This window comes from Telmatherina bonti (genome assembly GCF_933228915.1).
Source record: "Telmatherina bonti genome assembly, chromosome: 9".
NCBI lineage: Eukaryota > Metazoa > Chordata > Actinopteri > Atheriniformes > Telmatherinidae > Telmatherina > Telmatherina bonti.
In genome coordinates, this window is record NC_136627.1 from 16,206,043 (window position 1) to 16,225,953 (window position 19,911).

The 19,911-nt window shown below is 37.5% G+C and overlaps 1 protein-coding gene across 3 annotated transcripts in view; it reads right to left on the reverse strand.

The window, feature by feature from the left end:
- The window catches only part of dscamb (Down syndrome cell adhesion molecule b), a gene marked incomplete at both ends in the record, with an annotated part of 117,928 nt that overhangs the window by 37,018 nt on the left and 60,999 nt on the right, over positions 1 to 19,911 (reverse strand). For all 3 annotated transcript variants that reach the window (XM_079246937.1, XM_079246938.1, XM_079246936.1), the window contains 5 exons: positions 3,101 to 3,373; positions 4,218 to 4,514; positions 5,905 to 6,180; positions 6,380 to 6,658; positions 6,961 to 7,107. In XM_079246937.1, coding sequence (XP_079103063.1) covers positions 3,101 to 3,373; positions 4,218 to 4,514; positions 5,905 to 6,180; positions 6,380 to 6,658; positions 6,961 to 7,107 — 1,272 coding nt within the window. The remainder of the gene's footprint in view (positions 1 to 3,100; positions 3,374 to 4,217; positions 4,515 to 5,904; positions 6,181 to 6,379; positions 6,659 to 6,960; positions 7,108 to 19,911) is intronic.

The window sequence follows — 19,911 nt, forward strand, 5'->3', positions numbered from 1 at the left end:
TGTGTGAAACATATGAGCAGAGATAATCTTACATTAGACAGCGGCCAAATATTAAACCATCTCAAACAACCCAGGTTTGAGTTGCTGACCAGCTGAATCCCCTTTAGGAGTTGTTTTTTTTACTGTCTCACAGTTGGTGTTTTGGGATCCATCAGGTAGACTTTGGGGTCACAACTGATCAACTAGGGCAGGGGGTATCCAGCTTTGGTCCTTCAGAGACCACAGTCCAGCATTTTTTTTTACCAGATTAATCAGTCATTGTGCATAACTTATATGTACTTTACACAGCAAATTTAATTCGACTTGACTTTTGACTTTTCTTAAGCAGAGTACAGCGAAAGCACCGCCATGGTTACAAGCAGCCCATACCTTGACTGTTCCACATATTTGTCAGACTGCCCTCAAGTGGCAACAAAACACTACAACATGTAGACGTGTTCATGCATCACCGCTGAATAGCAGTTCCAGAAATCTGAACAAGACTTTACTCTTTAGAGATGTGCACTGCTTGATTTAAACATGACAACATTTCTGTGTTATTAAATAATAGCATATTTTCTGGAGAATGTGTTTACCTACTGTACCATGCAGTAAGAAATCCTGTATTATGTAATCACACAGTTGTTGCAAATTAATAACCTATTCAAATAACTTGTGCTGTATTCTCTGGAAAATATAGCACAAGTCATCTATGTGAGTGTCCAGTGAGTTCCAACAACACTGAAATGAGCAGCACTTTAGCAGCTTATTTAATTCAAAACAAAGTGGAGATAATGGACTCCTGGGATCCCCCAAACCACTTCTGCATTTTAAGCATGCATGGAGTAAATTAACAACTCACTGCACTCGCTTGCTACGGCACCACTGGGAAGAGTTGCTTTATATCATCACTCTCTCCTTCACTATCACTCTCTTTCTCCCTCCATCTCCCCGCTCCATGGGAAAGGGTATTACAGTAACAACATGCTGTTCAATGGGAAGGAAATTGAGGCATAATGGGGAAGCCCTTTTTACTATTACCTACTACAGCTGTAAGATCTCAGTGGAGATCAGTCACTCAACCCTTTAATATCATGCAGCAATAATACAGCTTTAATAAACTGCACTTATGCCCTTAGGGATACTATCTGGTAGATTAATTTACAAGTTTGATGACATCTATTTACTGCATGTTGCTGCTACTGTGTGTAGACACTGCAAAAATGAGTTATTTTTAACATCAACTTCTATCAAATGAAAGTATTGAATTTGGATGTAAGTTTTTTCTTGACACATAAAATCAACATAACCACATATGAAAGGTCTTGTAATGTGATCTACTGAAACTGTGTAAAAGTTACTCTTTTTTTCTAACAAGCCCTCCTTCAAGTATTTTAAAACACCTCTAAATTATTAATGGGGACAAAAATATTTGGAACTGGTCAAGTATCGAGTAAGAATGCTAAAACTGGCAACAATGCAATCCGACAGGTCAACTCTACCGAAAGACTGAGCAACTCAGGAAAGTGCTGAAATCCCTATGATAATCACTGCTCTACTTCCTACAAAGGAGGAAAATTATTGCTTTGAAAAGTGGGACTATTTAATGCTGGACTCAGAAAATCTGTGAATATCCATGGATAAGAGGAATCCCACATGTTGAACCATAGCTAATCATGCTTTGCTTATAGTTAGAAAGAGTACAGTGGAAGCTTGGTCAGTCGGCACATAACAGCAAGCACAGGAGCCATATCAGATGGCTAATTTCTGTATATTATGAAAGTCACAGCAGTCTGAATATGGACCTGTCAGTGGTAAAAACCAGCCCTTCTCCTTTGACTGGAACAAATGCTTGACAAACGTTCATTGCAACAGTTTACTGGTTGAAAGTTACAGCAATTCTTGGATCTTTGGGAGGCAAATTTCCACATTAATTTGTCTTAATTCAGACCCAAACGAATTTTGATAAAAGGTAAACTAAAAAAATATGTCAAGTTTCACTAACACTGACAGATGTCAACTAAGGGAGAAATGAAAATCAAGAGTTGAATGCCAGAAAAATACACTCATTGTGTTAAAAGCAAACATTTTGCATCAGGTCTAAATAGGTCAAAAACTATTTTAAAAGTTTACCATTGAGGTCTGTGTCTATTTTTCTGGACTTTACTTGAAAATTGCATCCACATATTAAAATTAGTATTTTTTTTTGACCACTTGATCTATTTGAATATGTTTGTAGTGATAGTAAATGGTACGTTAGATTTGTTGATATGTGCAAATATCTATTTAAATAAAGATTGCAAATAGCCAAAATTAAAAGTTTCAGGCTTGGTAAAAAAAAAAAAAAAAAAAGGAAATCCACAGCAAACAAACAAAAGAAAAAAACACTTTCAGTATGATCATGAATATCAAGATCAGGGTCTCCAAAAGGCCATTTTGCACAGCTTGGCACCATCACTTGTTAAAGTCCCCCAAGATGATGCTTTGCTTTTAGGGCAAAGATTTGATCAAACAGATCCCTACAATTCATACAAACATGTACAGGATAGTTAAATTTGTTAAAATGTGTTTCTAAGAAATGAAATACATTATTTGACAGTTGTGAGCTTTGGGGTGCTGATATGTGTAATAACTTTCAGGTTTCCTGGTTTGGCTTGTTTGCAAAATGTTGCTGCTAAATAAATACTTTAATAAACTGACCAAAAGTGTGGGTTGGATTGGCAAGTGATCAGATTTTGCACAATACCAAGTTGCTAATTTCCAGATCTGGTATTTAGTGATATAATTTCTTCCAGTAAGGTGATTTAGTGTCTTATGTTATCAGACCTTTAGTTGTAAACAACTAAATGAACTAAGTGTTAACTCAGTTTTTCATTCCTCAAAAGTAATCTGTTCTTTCAACAAAAAATTAGATGCAATATCAAAAACAAGGTCATACTTAAAAGTCAGTATTTTGCTGTCTTCCCAAATTGCAATACAAGAGTATATCAGAAATAAAGGATGCTTGACAATGATCCTCTTCCCAGTGATGTGTAATATTAGCAGTTTCTACAGTGTTTGTATAATGTTACACCCAAAAAGGTATTTAAATAACAAATAATCTCCAGCCTCATGTACTCACCTCTCACACGAACATGGACACTTTGGGAATCCATCTTGTTGGGTTGTACCATCACCTTGCAGTTGTATTCTCCAGCATCCACCTGCTGTACATTGCTCAGCTTCAGAGTGCCGTTGTTCTCAAACGCTCGCTGTCTGTGGTTAAATGGCAGCAGTACAGAGTTCTTGTACCACTTTATGGAGTAGTATGGGTAACCAATAACACGGCAGTGAACAAACGCATCTCTTCCAGCAATTGCTGTGATGTTTTTCATTGGACGAATGCTGGCGCGCCCTTCAAGGAGACAGAAAATAAAGATATAGCTGACATCACATCACAACAGCAGTAAGGAGTGATTCATTTTGGGTGTTTTTGTAAATGAATTTGTGGCTTTTCAGTAAATCTACGAGGTAAACATAACATTTTTTTCAACACAGCTTCACACATGGGACCTACCACCAAATATCCAAGAGAACTGCTGTTTACAGCTGTTGTTTACTGTACCAGAAGACCTAATACGCAGCTCTTAGTAGAAGGCGATGAAATGACAAGCAGATTAAAATGGGCGAACCATCTGAAGGGAGACATTTAAATACCACTGCATGAATGCTACCGTAATACCTTCTGTGTCTCATAAAATGTAATACACTCAGAGCCTCGTTCTGTGTCTCATAAAATGGAAACAGATATCGCTTTAACATCTGATTGTGAGGAGTTGAATTGGCTGTTTGAGTAAATACGTGCAGACGCAGATGAATAATCACTCACACGCAAGCACACTACGGATTAATCTATTCAGACAGAGGAAAGGTATTTTTCCTCTGGCTATTTAAAAACTATGTCCAGATATGCATATGAGCCAACCAAGATAATTAATTTGACCTAAAAATAAGGGGAAAAGCAGTGATACAGCAATTATTTATGGTATAAAAAAAAAAAGACGCAGACGTGTTAGGGTTTAAGATTTAGAATAGAAGCTAAAACGACTTAGCATTGTATCGTTATTTTGGAAGGAAGCAAGCAGAAAATCTACAAGAAAGCTTGATGTATTTGGTAATTCAGTCCCAAACAACTGTCACTCACTGACACAGACAGGTATGTGTATTGTTGTTCTTGGAGGAGCTGATTTGACAAGCACCTCTTACGTTTATTCGAGCCTGGTGGTACACGACCCCGGCCGAGTTGCTGCACGTGCACCGGTACAACCCGCCGTCCTGTACTTGGGTATGTGTGACATTGAGCTGGCTGACCACGTGGCCCTCGTGGGTCTCGTAATGGCCCAGGTGGTGGTGGCTGTCTTTGATGACGGGGTCATCGTCCAGTGACCAGGAGCACCTGGGAGGCGGCGTGCCCTTGACATTGCAGACCAGGAAGACTGGCTCATTTGGGTTCACCACCTTCTCACTGAAGGAGGACAAGATTTTTGGAGTGCCATCTGCATAAGAGGACAAAGTGAAGCATCGTGGTGAATAAAACAGAGGCTCCTTCTGAGCAAGTGTTCAGTGACATGATGTTAGTCTGTTTAGTTTGGGAACAACGGAAATAAAACTGATTTAAAGTGTGGTGAGCAAAGCAGAATCTAAAACAATGGCTAGGAGATTGCATGACTCATATATGAGTATTGCTGTTTGTTCTTTATTTATTCAATTTAGAAATCCACTTGAATACTCTATAAGATGTCTTAAAAGGTAAAAGTCTTCGTCTATTTCTCTTTTTTCGTTTTTTTTTTTGACAGGGGGGTGCCAACTAAGCTGTTAGTATAGGCTCTCTTTTAGGGACCGGAGCATTAATTTATTAATTAAAAATACATTTCTGTTTTGTGGCTTATGGCTTTTTCTTTCTTTGAAGTTGCAGAAATTATACATTCATTTGTACCAAAGTGGCAAATCTGACAAAGAAATGAAAATGACACTTTTTTCAGGTGGTTGTTCAGGTGGACATAATTAAGAGCACCATCTTAATTCTCTTGTTCAATGTGAAACACATCAAGCAGTTTCTTCCTACAGCTCAGTTTCCTATACAGCTATATGTATGACACTGATGAAATTACATTTTAGAAGGCTCAGTATGTTAAAGGCCATGTTCAGGATTTTTTGGGGACTTTTCTTTTTAAACACACAAACACACAAAAAAAAGATGGGTTTTTTTTCACTTAATTAGAAAAAATAGCAATACCTGTCACCAACACCAGGCAAAACTGGATCAGCTTTGCTGTGTCTGATCAAATTGACTCAGTGAGATGAAACATATCTTTACTTGGAAAAAAAAATTATACCACCAGTAAAAGAAATACACTATTTATATCTAGTATATAGTATTTGAAAATATATGAGGATTGCTGTTTGAAATTGAAATTAAATCTGCCATAAATTAAACAAAACAAAAAGACAAAATAATAATATAGTATAATATAAAGTAAAGTGTTGTAAAATACTAATATATATTTTCACCATTCCCTGCTTTTCATTGTAAGCACTCTTCCAGGAGCTTTCCTCCCAGACACAAGGAGTGGTTGGCTTTTAAAATGTCTGTCTGCTGCTTCTCTCTGATAATCTAAGTCTATCCCCCATGATTATAGATTATCAATATCTTCTTCTTACGGCTCCCTGACCACAGGAGACAGTTGCCTAAGCAACGCTGCCAAGATAAGGTATTGGATTAAGCATGCATGTGTGTGTGTGTCATACTGGTGTTGGTGGAAAGTCACAGATGCATAAACCCTGTATTGATTTGCTAACACACTGATTATACACAGGACAGGGTTGTACTTTGAAGTTTGGTCAGCATCTGTGTGGATAGATACCATGAGCCTACAGTTATTTTACCTTCAAGGATAACCTGCACAAAGTCCTGTGCAGACATCTTGCCCTTCCTGGAAAAGCACTGGTAAGCGCCGCCATCACTTTTCGACATTCCCTCCATAATAAGGTTCTCCCGGTTAAGCCCAGTGAAGCGAACATTGTTGCCAGGGTAGATGATCTCTCCGTTGCGATACCACGAGATCTCATATTCATCTGAGCCACTCACGCTACAGGAGAGAGACACCTTGCTCCCCACGCTGCCCTTCACCTTTCGAGGACTGACCACTGCTTTCAGGGGTTCTACGGAAGTAGAAAACACAGAAATGATAATTACATGAAAGAATAGTTTTTTATTATTATTTTAATTTGAGGGAATTTTTAAAGCGGCAGAAGATGGATGGATGGAATTTTTAAACCATTTCTTTTGTAGAAGCTTCTAGTAAGGAAAAACGAGCAAAGCTTCTCTTTTTGAAAAAAAAGAGAAAAAAGAAAGACTTACGTTTGACATACAAGCGTCCTATGACCTCCGCATTTCCATAATTGTTCCACACTTCACACACATATGTTCCCGAGTCACTGGGCTGTGTGCTCTCTATCAGCAACCCTGAGATGGTCTGACGAAAGCGGCTGTCTGGCTCCAAAGGGCTGTTGTCCTTCAGCCAGCGGTATTTGGGTGTTGGGTAGCCTGAGGCCTTACAGGGCAGCTCCACCCGATGATTAATCATCACCTCTCTGTGGTCAAAACCATCCAAGATGGCTGGCTCAGCATTGGTGGGGTCTAGAAGGAGCAGAGAATTTAGTGTTAATTAGTGGTGAGCATTGCCAGGCGCCTGACAGCATAATCCAATATTGATTCTTGAGGTCATTCAGTTCCATAAACTGTATATTTTGGTTTGTGGGGAAGAAGAGAGAAACTATCATTTCAGAAGGGATGTTTGTGTCTTAACTTCTAAATTAGGGATTAGACATACTAGTCACCACGTTGAATAACAGAATACATATGTACACTTGTAGGCGGTGACACACACAATAAGTTATAAGATCTATTTAAACTGACTCCAATTTGAATGCAGCACTGACCTGAAACGATGAGACGCGCGCTGTTGCTTTGGCGTGTCTCACCAGTGTAGCGATGACGTGTTGTGCAGCGATAGTTATTCAGGCCATCCTCAGGCAGGACGTCCAGAATATACAAGGCTCCCGTGGATGTGATGAGATATCTTTGTCCTGGAGCAGATAAGAAGAGCAAGTGGAATCAAAACAACTTGACAACATAAGAAATGAATTCACTCCGGCACAGCTGAAAGATTCTTTTCTCTGTGGGGTGCTGGTTAAATAAGAATCTTACAGCAAACAAAAATATTTACAGGGTATTCAATCATTCTGGTTTAACAGAGCTTAATTGAATAACATGGGGGGAAAATGCTGATTGATGAACAATAGCAAGAAAATAATAAAACAAGTTACCAAATATGTCAATTTTTATGCAATACAAACTATGTCTACATAGAAATATGCTGCATAAAGCACACATATCAGTGATGAATTCAGATGTCTGTATCTTTATGCATCTTTGACCTTTTACAGTTTTTAATGTCTTTGTGCACGTGCTTTAATCTAACCAGCTTTTGATGTAGAATGTCAGTTTTTCTTTGTCTGTCATAGCCAGTTGTGTTAGAGTGATAATATTATGTTAATTCTGCAGATCAAACCAGGCTGAGTGGTGTTGTCAACATCCATAAGGAAAAAAAAAACTCCTTCTCTGCCATCACGCGGATTCCCACTCCCATGGGAGCTGCCGGATGTCAGAACTGATTGAAAAAGCAATTTGCAGGAGATTGTCTTCTCTGTGTAGTGGCGCACATGCTAAGACGGCAACAGCAAAGAAAGCCTTTAAAGTCAAAGGAGGAAAAGCTATAGGTGATAATTCTGGGTCAGGAGAAAATATATAGTGCAAAGGCATTAAAGGATTAAAGAACCCTTGTTATTTTTCTATGTTATCTTTATGAATGCTGGTTACTTCATTTGCACAGGTGGAAGAAATGAAGAAAACAGAGCATAAACTTACACAACAAAACCATAAATATTCAGGTAGTTAATAAAATCTCATCCTTAATTTGATTAGTTTTTACTACAAGAGGCACAAAGTGAAGAAAACCCCATCTGCCTTGCCAAAGAGTCAAAAGTCAAGACATAGATCTTTCCTTTTTAACAACAAAAAAACTTCATGTTCATTTTTCTTAACCGCTTATCGAGTAGAAACAAAATTCCACTTATGCCTTGACATAAAAAAAAAAGACATAAAGCACCCAAAAGGAACATGTAAAGCTTTGGAACAAAGTTCTAGAGGAATAAAAAAAGGAACATACTTCTTGAAAAAAAGACTGAAACATAAAAGAGTGAAGAGGTTAAATAAGCCTCTCACGAAAGCATGCGGCGTGATGTCATTAAGGAGTGTGCTTTTTGTCACCTGAAAATAATACTGGTGCGCAAACGTTTACAGTATTTTCTCAATTACTTCAAAATAAGTCAGCTAAAGGACTTTATATTTAATCACGTCACTCTCGAAAGTTATTTGGCCTAAAATGACCTAACCAGAAATCTGTTTAGGCAATATCTGTCGGCAGATAAGAATAACAATGCAGATAAGAGGGTATGTCTCTTGTGGAATTAGAAAGAAAATTATTATTATTTAACATAAGAGCCTTATGATTGACAGTAAGCTCAACATTTTATGCATGTCTGAAAAAAAATGGACAAAAACAAATTAAGTCTTTGTATCAATGGTCATGGAATAAGTTTTGCCCTAAAGAACTGGTAATAAAATGTACATGCCATTACTGAAACTAAGTTAAGACTGGTATAGTCCTGTGTGTCTGATTAAATTAAGAAGTTTTTCATCAGGTGGAAATTATTTCAACCAGCAAAAAAAAAAACAAAAAAAAAATGCATGCATTTTTTTAATGCATGACTAAAGTGAGCCATAGGAGGGATTCAACCCAAAAAAAAAAGGAGTTTAAGCAGCATAACTGAAATTTTCTTGTGAAACACATCTGTTTAAAAAAATAAATGATGAAGGACAAGCAATAATTAAAAAACATTCAGATGTGCAAAAATTGTTATTAATGATTTAGTCCTAAATTGTTTACCAAATAAACATTTCCAAATCCCATTAAAAATGCACTGACAAGCAGTACGGCTTATCAGTGTGTGGGTTCACAAATTAGATGCATCCTCCTTTAGGTTATGTAGCGTCAGAGAACAACTGGATGTCACACTGTAACTGCAGTCTTCCTCCTGTTTTCCATTTGACAGCACTGCAGTGTTAGCAGATATAATCGTTAAATAATGGCACACCCCCGGATCAATTAGCTGTGAAACACAGAAATAACCCACATGCAATATTACATTAGGCATTAATGTTAATATCAAGTCATGATATGTTTTAATATTCCACTGGAGAGTAATATGTATCAAAGCAGCAAAGCATGCTTAATATCCTCACATTTCATGTGCATTTTTGATGTTTACAGAGGCAAAACTAAATCAACCTTGTGGGGTTAAAAAAAAAACCAGGGGGAATAAATAGAGAGGCGGGAGAAGGAAAACGAGACCGCACTGCTGTTGTAAGCATTGACCTACATAGAACCGACAACAGATTCTACGGATTCGATGTCCTGAAGGGGTTTCACGGGTTTACATTCAGGGCTGTTAGCTGGGCAACCAGCAAGTGGAATCTATAAAGACAGGGAGGGTGTGACGGTGTGTGTGTGTGTGTGTGTGTGTGTGTGTGGAGATGCCCAGCAGCCCTGCAGGGATGCCAGTGAAGGAGACAATTGGTAGGAGAAGATCTGCTTCCAGGAGGCCAGGAGCTAAAAACACTGTTCATCACTGCTCTTGCTTTTCAGTTATATTTTCACTGCTTCTGCACACATCTGTATTTTATAAATGTTGCCTTAATTTATCCATATTCATCACTTTGCTTGAGGTAACACATGTGTGTGTGTTAAATCAGAAAATAGTAAGAGACTGGATGTATTTCCCCAGTAAATACCACTTTATCTCCAATAGGTAACGGCCCTAACAACTCTTACAATGCTGCAGCAGACACAAAATGCAGACGTCTCCTCCCATGCTGTCCACTTCACACACTGACTCGCCCCCTTTTCTTTTTCTCCTTTCTGGCTTCTCCATTTTGATTCTGTACTGGTCCTCTGAAATCTCACTGTGGAATCCATCTTGAGTGAGACAAAATGGTATTTCACTCCAGCCGCGGTGAGCTGCTGCAATTTTCTCTTCAAGCACCTCAGTGCTCCAGCAATACCTTTTGAGACATCAGGGCTCAGTTATTGTGTTATGACAAAACAAAGTGCAGAGAGAGGGGACACTAAGGAATGAGTGACTTTGCCTTGAGTCGCATTGTGCAACCTGCTCATCTTTAATTCCTCTGCCTTTATCTTTAACCGGCTCCTTGCGTCAGATTTTAGGAGGAACTTATATGCTTATTGCAGTGGGCAAACAATCATAACAACATGTGGAGTCATTTAATCATTCAAAAGCAGGAATGGTCAAATTTTAGTGTTGCACACTGCTTTGGATTAAGTTAGACTCTAATAGAGGCCTCAGGTCCCAGATGTGTTAAAAATCCTCTGAGCTGACATTTCTGTCCTATTGTCAGAAAGTGGAGTCCCTCTGTCCATTCATTCACAGGCACTGCTACTGTAAAGTGAAAAAGTGCTTCACTTCACCAGACACACTTTTATCTAATCATCCCCCACTTCGCCAGAGTCAGAATTTAATACAAACAGCACGCTCTCACTCTCAGCAGGCTAAATAAGCCTCGACGTACAGATGATCTGGTGTCACAGCATCCCCACTGCCAGCAGATGCTAGGAAGTCGCTGTGATTGAAATAAATATCAAGGACTCGAGGACTGATTTAGCGATAAGTAGCTACATTTTATCCAAATGGAATCTGCAATCAACATTCATAGCAGTTAATATGTGGGGATTATTATCCATAATAAACATATTTTTAGTTTCTGAAGCTGCTTGTAAAGACAGTCCAGTGATGTGCAAAATGTAAATAATATTCAGAATATTTTTCTGTTTGCTTTATAATGCCCCATTGAAGACAACACGGATTTCACAACAAATATATGAGACTGTACGTGAGCCAAGATCGAAGGTAACAGGTCAAGACTGTTTGCCAAAGAGTTTTTCATGTGAGTAGAGGTTGTGTTGAGTCAGTGTTGTTTTTGTTTAAAGAGGACTGGCTCTCAGTAAACTGAGTCATACACGAGCAGGGTCCCAGTTCCAGTTGAGTCAGCAGAGACGCAGAGATGATAAATGTGTTCAGGAGTGTTCTAGTGGTCTGTGGAACCTTCTTTGGCCCACTTCAATTCACCTGTGTAACTTCAAGCTAAGTTAAAAACAAGCAGCTGTCTTTCACAAGCTAATACACGGCGTACTAAAAAGATTTTTAATTCAGCAGAGGTACGGCATCGTATTTTATCACTGCAGACGTGGAGATGCAATCATACACTTCTGCAAAAGCAGTGGTGGACATATAGAGCATTGATTCTTTTGTGGGCGAGGAATGAGAACTGTATTTTCAGACTAATTTCTGCCTGCTCAGAGATACGCTGCATTGTCAAACAGGTCACACAGGGGCCCCCACATTGGACCACAACTTTAATCTGAGCTGATTGAGGTCAGATCGCAGGACTGAACTCTCCGCTGCAGAGCTCCTCAGGGCTGCATGGGTACATGCAGAGAAATTAAAATCAGTACTATGTATAATGCAGATAAAAGCAGCAAATGTGTATTCTTGATCCTCTTCTCAGACTTTCTGCTAATCCTTGTATTAAGTATCCATCTCTTTTTACATCTAAACAGTTTTTAACATATATAATGAAATATTGCTTTTTCTGTCCTAACTATTGCACACTATATCAGAAAGCTACATTGGAGAGGCAGTTATCATAAACGGTGAAGATGCAAAGGCATGTCGATGCTTTTATTTTTAAGAGGATCCACAAGTAACATGAAGTGTGATTTGTGTCAGTTATTTTAAGGGTAATGAGTCAGCAAAGTTAGTGCTTCAGGGAAATTGTACAGTTCTTGTGGTTTTTCTAATTAATAGTACGTACATACAATTAAAGAAAGAAGTGTTCGCTTCACATGTTTGATTTTTGCATAAACCTGCAGCCCATTTACTCTCTTAGCATCAGTTTGTGAGAATCACAAGAAAGGAGTCTTCAGTGGACACAAAACTGTTTAGTTTGTTCAGCTTCTGACGGCTGAAGGAAAATAAGTGGTTAAGGTTTCACAAGGCAGTAGATCTGTGATTTTAGGAAGAACTGGTTTTATCGAAGACCACTAACCAAATTGTACTGACCCAATTTAAACATTATTCATTATCATTGCTGGAACTTCCCCTGTCAGATGTAAAGAAATGTTTTTGCATTTCAAAAACTATTGGGAACTTTGGTCCTGAAGTAAATATTTCAAAGTAATGTCTTTTATAAAACTTTTGATATGTGCAGAGATTTTACCCTGATGTTAAAGCCAGTCTCTGCTTGTTATGAGCTTTTAATGAAATGTTATTTTTTCATAGGGTCTTTATGTAACCATAGAAGATCATTAAACATATATCACTGAGTTGTTGAGTGTCAGCATATATATCATGTGGATATTTGATCATTTAAATCCATGAGAAGATGATTATTGACATATATACATACATATACAAATCAGTCAGACTTTAAACCAAACAAATCTGGTGCTCTTAAATTCACTACAAAAAAAATCAGTAAATTAATGATGTGTGTAATGTGTGATGTGTCAGTAAAGTTGTTTTTTTTTAATTATTTTACCTGCATTTAATAATAATAATAATTATGAAATGAATTAATAATTATCACTTATGGATTACATCTTGACTGAAAAAAGGCAACTTGGGAGCATTTTGTGCTTGCCCCGAACAAAAAAAATACAAACACATCTAATCTGCATAAAACAGCTAAGTGGAATTTTGACAAGATCAAGATTTGTTGTTTGATGATGAGTTATAGAAATGCTGATATAGTTAGTTGACTTTGGAAGAACCCATGATATCTGTTTCTCCTTGTTTCGAACATTCATGTTGTGACAATACCCTGAGTGAAAAATTAAATGTACTCAAAAGATACATGTTGTTCAAAATATCAATATATTCTTTGAAAAACAGGTGGACACACAAGTCGATTTTGTTTGACTGTCATTTGAATTTGAACCCTCATGTTGTCAGTCAAAAGTATGTTTGGACAAATCCTAATTTGAGATCAGTAGTGAAGAAGCGGGGAGAAACTTGCAGCTATGGTGTTAAATTTGAGTGTATGCTGCTTGCAAATGCACTGTCATCTGGTTGCACAAAGATGGCAATACAGAGAAAAAATTTCTAGATATTTTTGTTTGTCCAATCTCAGTGGAGGCTGTCTGGATCTTAAACAAATTTAATTTGAGGAGCCATACCAAACATCTTCATATGTCTAGTTTAAATAAAATCATTACATTTGCTTGTACATCACAACTGAACAAGTGCATGGATCTAATATTGTTTAAACATAATCTTAAAAGGAAATATGGCTAAACTTGTTTAGTGTAAAACAATAACAAAGACTATACATATTAAGATGAATATTACCTGACGAGAGACGTAAATTAGCTTACAAATATATGCGCTAATGCTAAAAATTAGGTCAAATCTTCAGCACCTGTAAAAGTCACCTATAAAAATTTCTTTCTATCAACGCACCTGCAGTGTGAATAGATTTTAGGAATACAAGTTAATGACAGAGCTGCCATTGAAGCTCTAATGAAAAGGGCATCCTTGATTCAGTGAAAGTTTTGGCATCAGAACTAGAATGCAAAGACTATCTCTTATTCAGCCTCAAAAAACCCTCTGTGTTTCTGTTTGGCTCATTCTACTTCCTCTTCTGCTTCTTCGCTCTCCTGTGCTCGGCCTCTCCCTTTCTCCCTCTTTTCTGTCTGTGTCCTGAAAGCTAAAACAGCGGCTGTGTCAGAACACTGCAATGAAATCCTGCAGTCTCAAACGCCCACATGGACTGAACTCCTTCCTTTACTCGAAACTAAATGGAAAGAAGAAATTCAATGCAACTTTTGTGAAAATTTCAATATTCACCTGATTATATCTACAAATTTAGAGTTTTTGGCAAATAATGAAACCTCTGATTGACACTCATTAATTGATACTGATTTAAAAATTCCATTTCCTTTCCAGTTTCAGTGCAAAGAAAAGATTTGTAAAAGATTTAGTGTTAAGGTGAAAATATTCATCTTCTTTTTCAGATATAATCACTTCTTATTTTGATTTTTTTTTATATTAGTAGAAGAGAATACAAGCTTTTTTTGTGCTTCTTGCAGTTGCAGCTAAAGCAAAACACTTTGTAAAGCCCTAAATCTGGACCCATCACTGAAACATGGACACTCAAATGCTACCTGGCTAGATATTGAACTTTTATCCATCTATTTTTATGACTTTTTCCTTTTTTTTTTTTTTTTTTTTTTTTTAAAAAGAGGGTAAAATCACTGACTGCCATGGTGTAAAACGATTATGATTATGAATAAAACATTTTTTTTTTCATTTGTTATAAATAATTTATGCATTATAATTCATGCAAAAAATGGCCAACTGCCATGAGATGAACAATTCATAATTAATAAACAACCTAACAAGTGAAAGATGTCGTTTTAATAAAACATGCCTCACGCGCCTCCATTTCAGAGGAAGCTTCTGGCAGCGGTCAGATTGGAGCTGAGGCTCAGGAGGAGGAGCAGGTCACCTGCTAAACAGAGGCTCAATGATTTGATCACAAGCTCTACTTGTCCATATATCGCCTTCTGAAAAAATACCTCTGGTGAGGTTACGGCTGTGTGAATGTATGCCGGATAGGTTGACATGCGTAGAGTTTAGAATAAAAAAAATCCAAAAAATTGTAAACGTTGCTAAGAGGTGAACAGAAACGTGGTGCTTCTGTATAATCTTTCATCAAGTGGCCTGACGACAAACAGATCATATCGTGCAATAAATCAATTTTATTGTGCTAAAATACTTGATAAAACAAATGAATGTCGCAGCAGAATCTTAGTCTAAAATTAAGCTCCAAAACTAAAAGTCAATCTAAACCTGGATTCTTGCAGAAAACTCATAAATCTTTCTGACACTTGTAGACCGCAGCAAGCTACTCTTGTCTTTTTGTTCCCTGCCTGCAGAAAGCTCTTTTAGGCCAAGAAAACAGTACTATGTTGTGTGGATAAAACCTAAAAGACCAGACAGTTACTGTTCTCTGGTGAGAAGATAATGACGCCCATATAATTTCACATAGAAATGGTGTGCTGCTGTGTCATGATTCAAAATATTACAATGAGCTTTTAAAGAAAGCCATTACCTAATTTTACTGCAAGAACTCCATAATGCAATGCTTGTTTTTACAAAGTGGAGGTTGCATTTCAGCAAATTATTCTTCTATATTGTAAATAATGCAGAGTTGGAGGAATTTCCTTGTTTCTCCAAAAAAGATACTGCATTAATAGCTTGTTTTGGTTTTTTTGCACATTTGTGTTTCATGTGTTTCATGTAATTGAAGCCTGACAAGCTTGGCCAGATGTCATTCAGCTAGAAAGTTTTCGAATGTCAATAAAATTTCCTGGTTACATGAATGTCAAGTAAAAGCACATTTAAAAAATACAAACAAACAAAAACAAAACAAGCAAACAGAAAAAAAAGTATTTATTTGGGTAAAATCACATGGAAGGCCTTAAGAAGGTATTGAAGAAAATTGTATCCATATTCAGCTCTTTTCATTTTACAGCTCAGTTCCAATTTTTTTTCCCAAATGCAACTTATTTCATTATCAATGACAGCACATGAAAAACACAAAGATTAAATTTCAGTGTTATGGGTTGACATTCATGTAGTATGGGCGAGTTACAGGTAACTGTGATGGACTGGTCACGTCTCCAGTTTGTACCCTGCCTCTAGTCCCAAAGATTACTGGGATAGGCTCCAGCTTCCCTGCGACTCTAGGACTAAGATGGATGGATGGATGGATGGATGGTGTTTTACTTATCAAATGCTGTGGTTGCCTTTATAAGTCCTGCAAGAGTATTTATTCCAGACTTCACACTTATTGCAAGAAATGCTTCACCATTCTGGCATCCAGAGCAGCCAGTGAGGGAGATTTTAACGCTGCTGGTTACGTGCTTCATGAATAGAAAACCCAGCTGAAACCATAGCTGGTTGACGATATCTTGTTGGACGATGGATTGTGGATGATTGGATGTTGTTTATGGATAGCAATTTCCCAACCAAAAGAATAAATCCCTTACTGGCAAAATAACAGGAACTAGGAGGTAGTCTAGTGGCTCACTGAGATATGCAACTTTTAAAACTAAAAAAGCACGATGAAATTATAAATAAATTACATATGACTGCGATAATAGGAGGTTGTGATGATTCACAACACACTGTCAATATTCCCATGGCAACCAACTGTTGTGTATTTACATGACCCATTGCTTGACTTTTTTTATTTTTTTTTTATTTTAAACAAAATGAATTAAAATCCATATCAAATGGTTTATTAAAAGAAAGTCTCTTGAGTATGATAAGTTAAGGACACTAGTTACTTTGAACTGATAAATAAAGTGAGGTAGATTTGCAGACACTGTTATTACCTAATACGAATGCACATGCAGCAAGATGCTACAAACATACTGAAGGAAAGAAGCACATTACACTTAAGTGAAGTAGAGGTCTATGTTCACAATAGGAGAGCACCTCCGTACAAGACCACATGGTGCGAGGATTAATTTTACATTAATGTATAGCAGATGCTGAGCTAGGCTGCACGTTTTCGCATGTGCACACACATACATCACAAGAACTGCTGAAAAAGGCAGGTCTCCAAGGTTAAAGAGTCTGGGGGGTGCTGATGGCTTTGATGAGGTTAGCAATCCAGTAATCTCCACCGAAGCCCAGAGCTATTAAGCAGCATGTTGATAAGCAGGTCTGTGCACCGAAGAATGGCAGAAAGCCACATCAAAACAAAAGTAAAAGAACTTCAAGGTAATTTTAATGGAAGGTATTATGATCAGCTTGATATTAGGCCTGAGAAACTATAAACTAATATGCAAAGAGATAATGTGGCATGTCTCTATTAACTGTAACTGGTATATGTCACCCAACTTCACTTGTTTTTCACAAATCTGCTAATATTTTCCATTAAAGTGTCACAACTTATCTATTTCAAATACATAGTATGTTAATTATGTTATGTTAGGAATTATTATCATTGTTATTATTATTTGGCTTGCTTTAGGCAATTTCCTATGAGGGTTTGCAGTGTTACTTTTGGTACTAAATAGGAGGTGATGCATAGAGAGAGGCAGGTGTTTATAAGATTTTCTTTACCTGCTCTTTTTCATTTGTTGTGTAAAAAGTAGCAAAAGATGTGAACAAATGTATTTATGTAAACCATGAATGGAATAAAATAAAATTAAATAAAATATATTTTTTTAAAAAGTTATCTGGCGTTTAAATCTGGAAAAGCAACACAGTTTGTGAGGCTGCTGACGACTGGTTCTTGTTCTTAACTGCATGGCAGAGTGGACACAGCCTGATGAGAGAAGGCTTTTAATGGCTGACACTAGGAGTTCCACTAAGGAAATAACCAGACTGTTTGAAGCAAGGTTGCACGCAACTCAAATAAATTCACTTCTATCGCCCTATTTATGTCGGCACAAAGCCCATCAAGTTTATCTGTGGCAGGGCTCAAGAAGGAGATGATCCAGACTCTTATTACACCATCTTTTATCCTTTTGCCTGTGTGCTTTGTCTGTTTCATCTCATTAGTCAGATATTCCACCACCCCATAGCCAGATGACCAATAACATACTAAATGTTAATACATGACAGACTACTGTTAAAAAAAAACAATGAAAAATACAAATCAAGTAAATCAAATGTGCTGACTCTGTATCTGGAAAATTATACTCATAGATAATAAAATGAGAAATTATGTCTGGCCTTCTTTTTCCATAATTCTGGGGATATTTAGATTTTGGGCTTCTCGCCTGGGTGTGCACATGTGTGTTTGTGCTCCTGTGTGTATGCAACATGTGTAGCAGTCTGCCATCATAACCTAATTATTGCAGCAGCTTAACAACAGCAATTAGCACATTTCCATCAGACGACACTAATTTGTGAATTCCATTCCAGCTCCATTCAGGACCAACAGCACAGAGAGTTAATTCACTGTTGAGCTACAGGCGATGCTGAATCCATATCTATAGAGCTGTGGAAATTGCTTATGGTAATTGCAGTTATTGTAAAACTAGGCTGCCGCTTTAATGAAATTTCACATTTTAATCATTTGTTTTTGTATAGTCCACATAGTTTGTCCCCTGAGGAAGCCCATATTTCCTCATACCAACATAATGCCTCCCATATCTCTGAGATAAATTAAACTGTTGTATGAAACAAAATTTTCTTCACTGGGGGAATGTAGAATCCCATTTTAGCAATATCCATAGCCCTAAGTGAAATGCTTCGTAAAGTGTATTCTGATAGAAGATCAATGGAATATGTATAATGACCTCAATAATCTGTGCAGTCTTTGCTACAATAGAGCTGTAAGCACAGCAATGGCAAATAATCACATTTTAATTAGGAATGATGAGAGCACTGTGAGCTTAAATGTGAAAATCTACTTCATGGTCACCTGAGCAAAAAAAGAAAAAAAAACAGCAATAACAACAAAAAACAAAAAATGGCTCATTAATTAATTTAACTTCTCGATTGTTTTGCTTCATTTCTGTTTTTGATGCATCTCAGAAAGAAGCAAAGCTTTTAGATTTTTCTCCGATAAGTTCAGCTTCTTGCAGCGAGTAAAAACAATTCATTTTATTCACAATAAAGACAAACAGCTAAATTAAAGTTAAACACTTGGTTTATGGATTAAAAAAATGTTTTGTAATATAGTCCATTCATTCATTCATTCATTATCCCTGCCAATCAAGTGTATGTTATATACCAGCAGTTTACAGAAAAAACTGAAAGTTAAAAAATGAACAACTTTGGCTGTTTTTGACATCCCTCCACTCCTTTCCTTCCTCGTCTCCCCCTCTCCCTGCTTTCCCCCCACCCTCTGCCCTCCCTCTCCCCCTCCTTTACTTCCTACGCAGAGATGCATGTTGAGTGATAGGCCTGTAGATGAGTCTGGACAGTGCGTCTGAGGCCCTGGTTTTTAATAGGGTTCTGTTCCCAGTAATTATGCTGACACAATTTGATCAGCGCAGGGCTAAGTATCTTCATCTGAGGGAGATCGGGGGGAATTAACGCTGATGTAATAAGTACAATTTGTCACTATTAAGACGGAGGTGTTGACAGGCACTGGTGTTGTCAGGGCAACTGATGGTGCTCCCTTGCTACAGTATGTATTCTACTGCATCCAGCGGGGAGAGCTGTCGCCCCCCCCCCCCCCCCCCCCCCTTCCCTTTGTAATCGATTCCTGAGGTTGCTTTGTACAGGCAAAAGCACACGTCCTCTGAAATACTGATTTACCGTTCATATAACAAAAGACGGACTGCACCTGAACATGATTCAGCATTGAACAATGACATCCGAACCCACCCCACAAACATATTCATGTAAGACACTTAAAACACAAAACAACAAAAATAAATCAGTAACAAAGCAAGAGGAGAAAAATGTGTTTTGCATACCTCGATGAGAAAAGAATTCAGGTCTCACTTATTGCTGAGGAGACATCCAAGGCCAAGAGCTTGGCACTCTCATCCATCTCACCACGCCTCCTTTTGACCATTATTTTATTTTCAAACAGTTCAAACATTTATCAAAATCCCTAAACTGTGTACCTCAATACCTATTTTTTTTCCTTAAAGGTGTGAATATATGTGCAAATCTTTAATCAAATGTTAATAAAAAATCTTTTATTATTAAAATGGC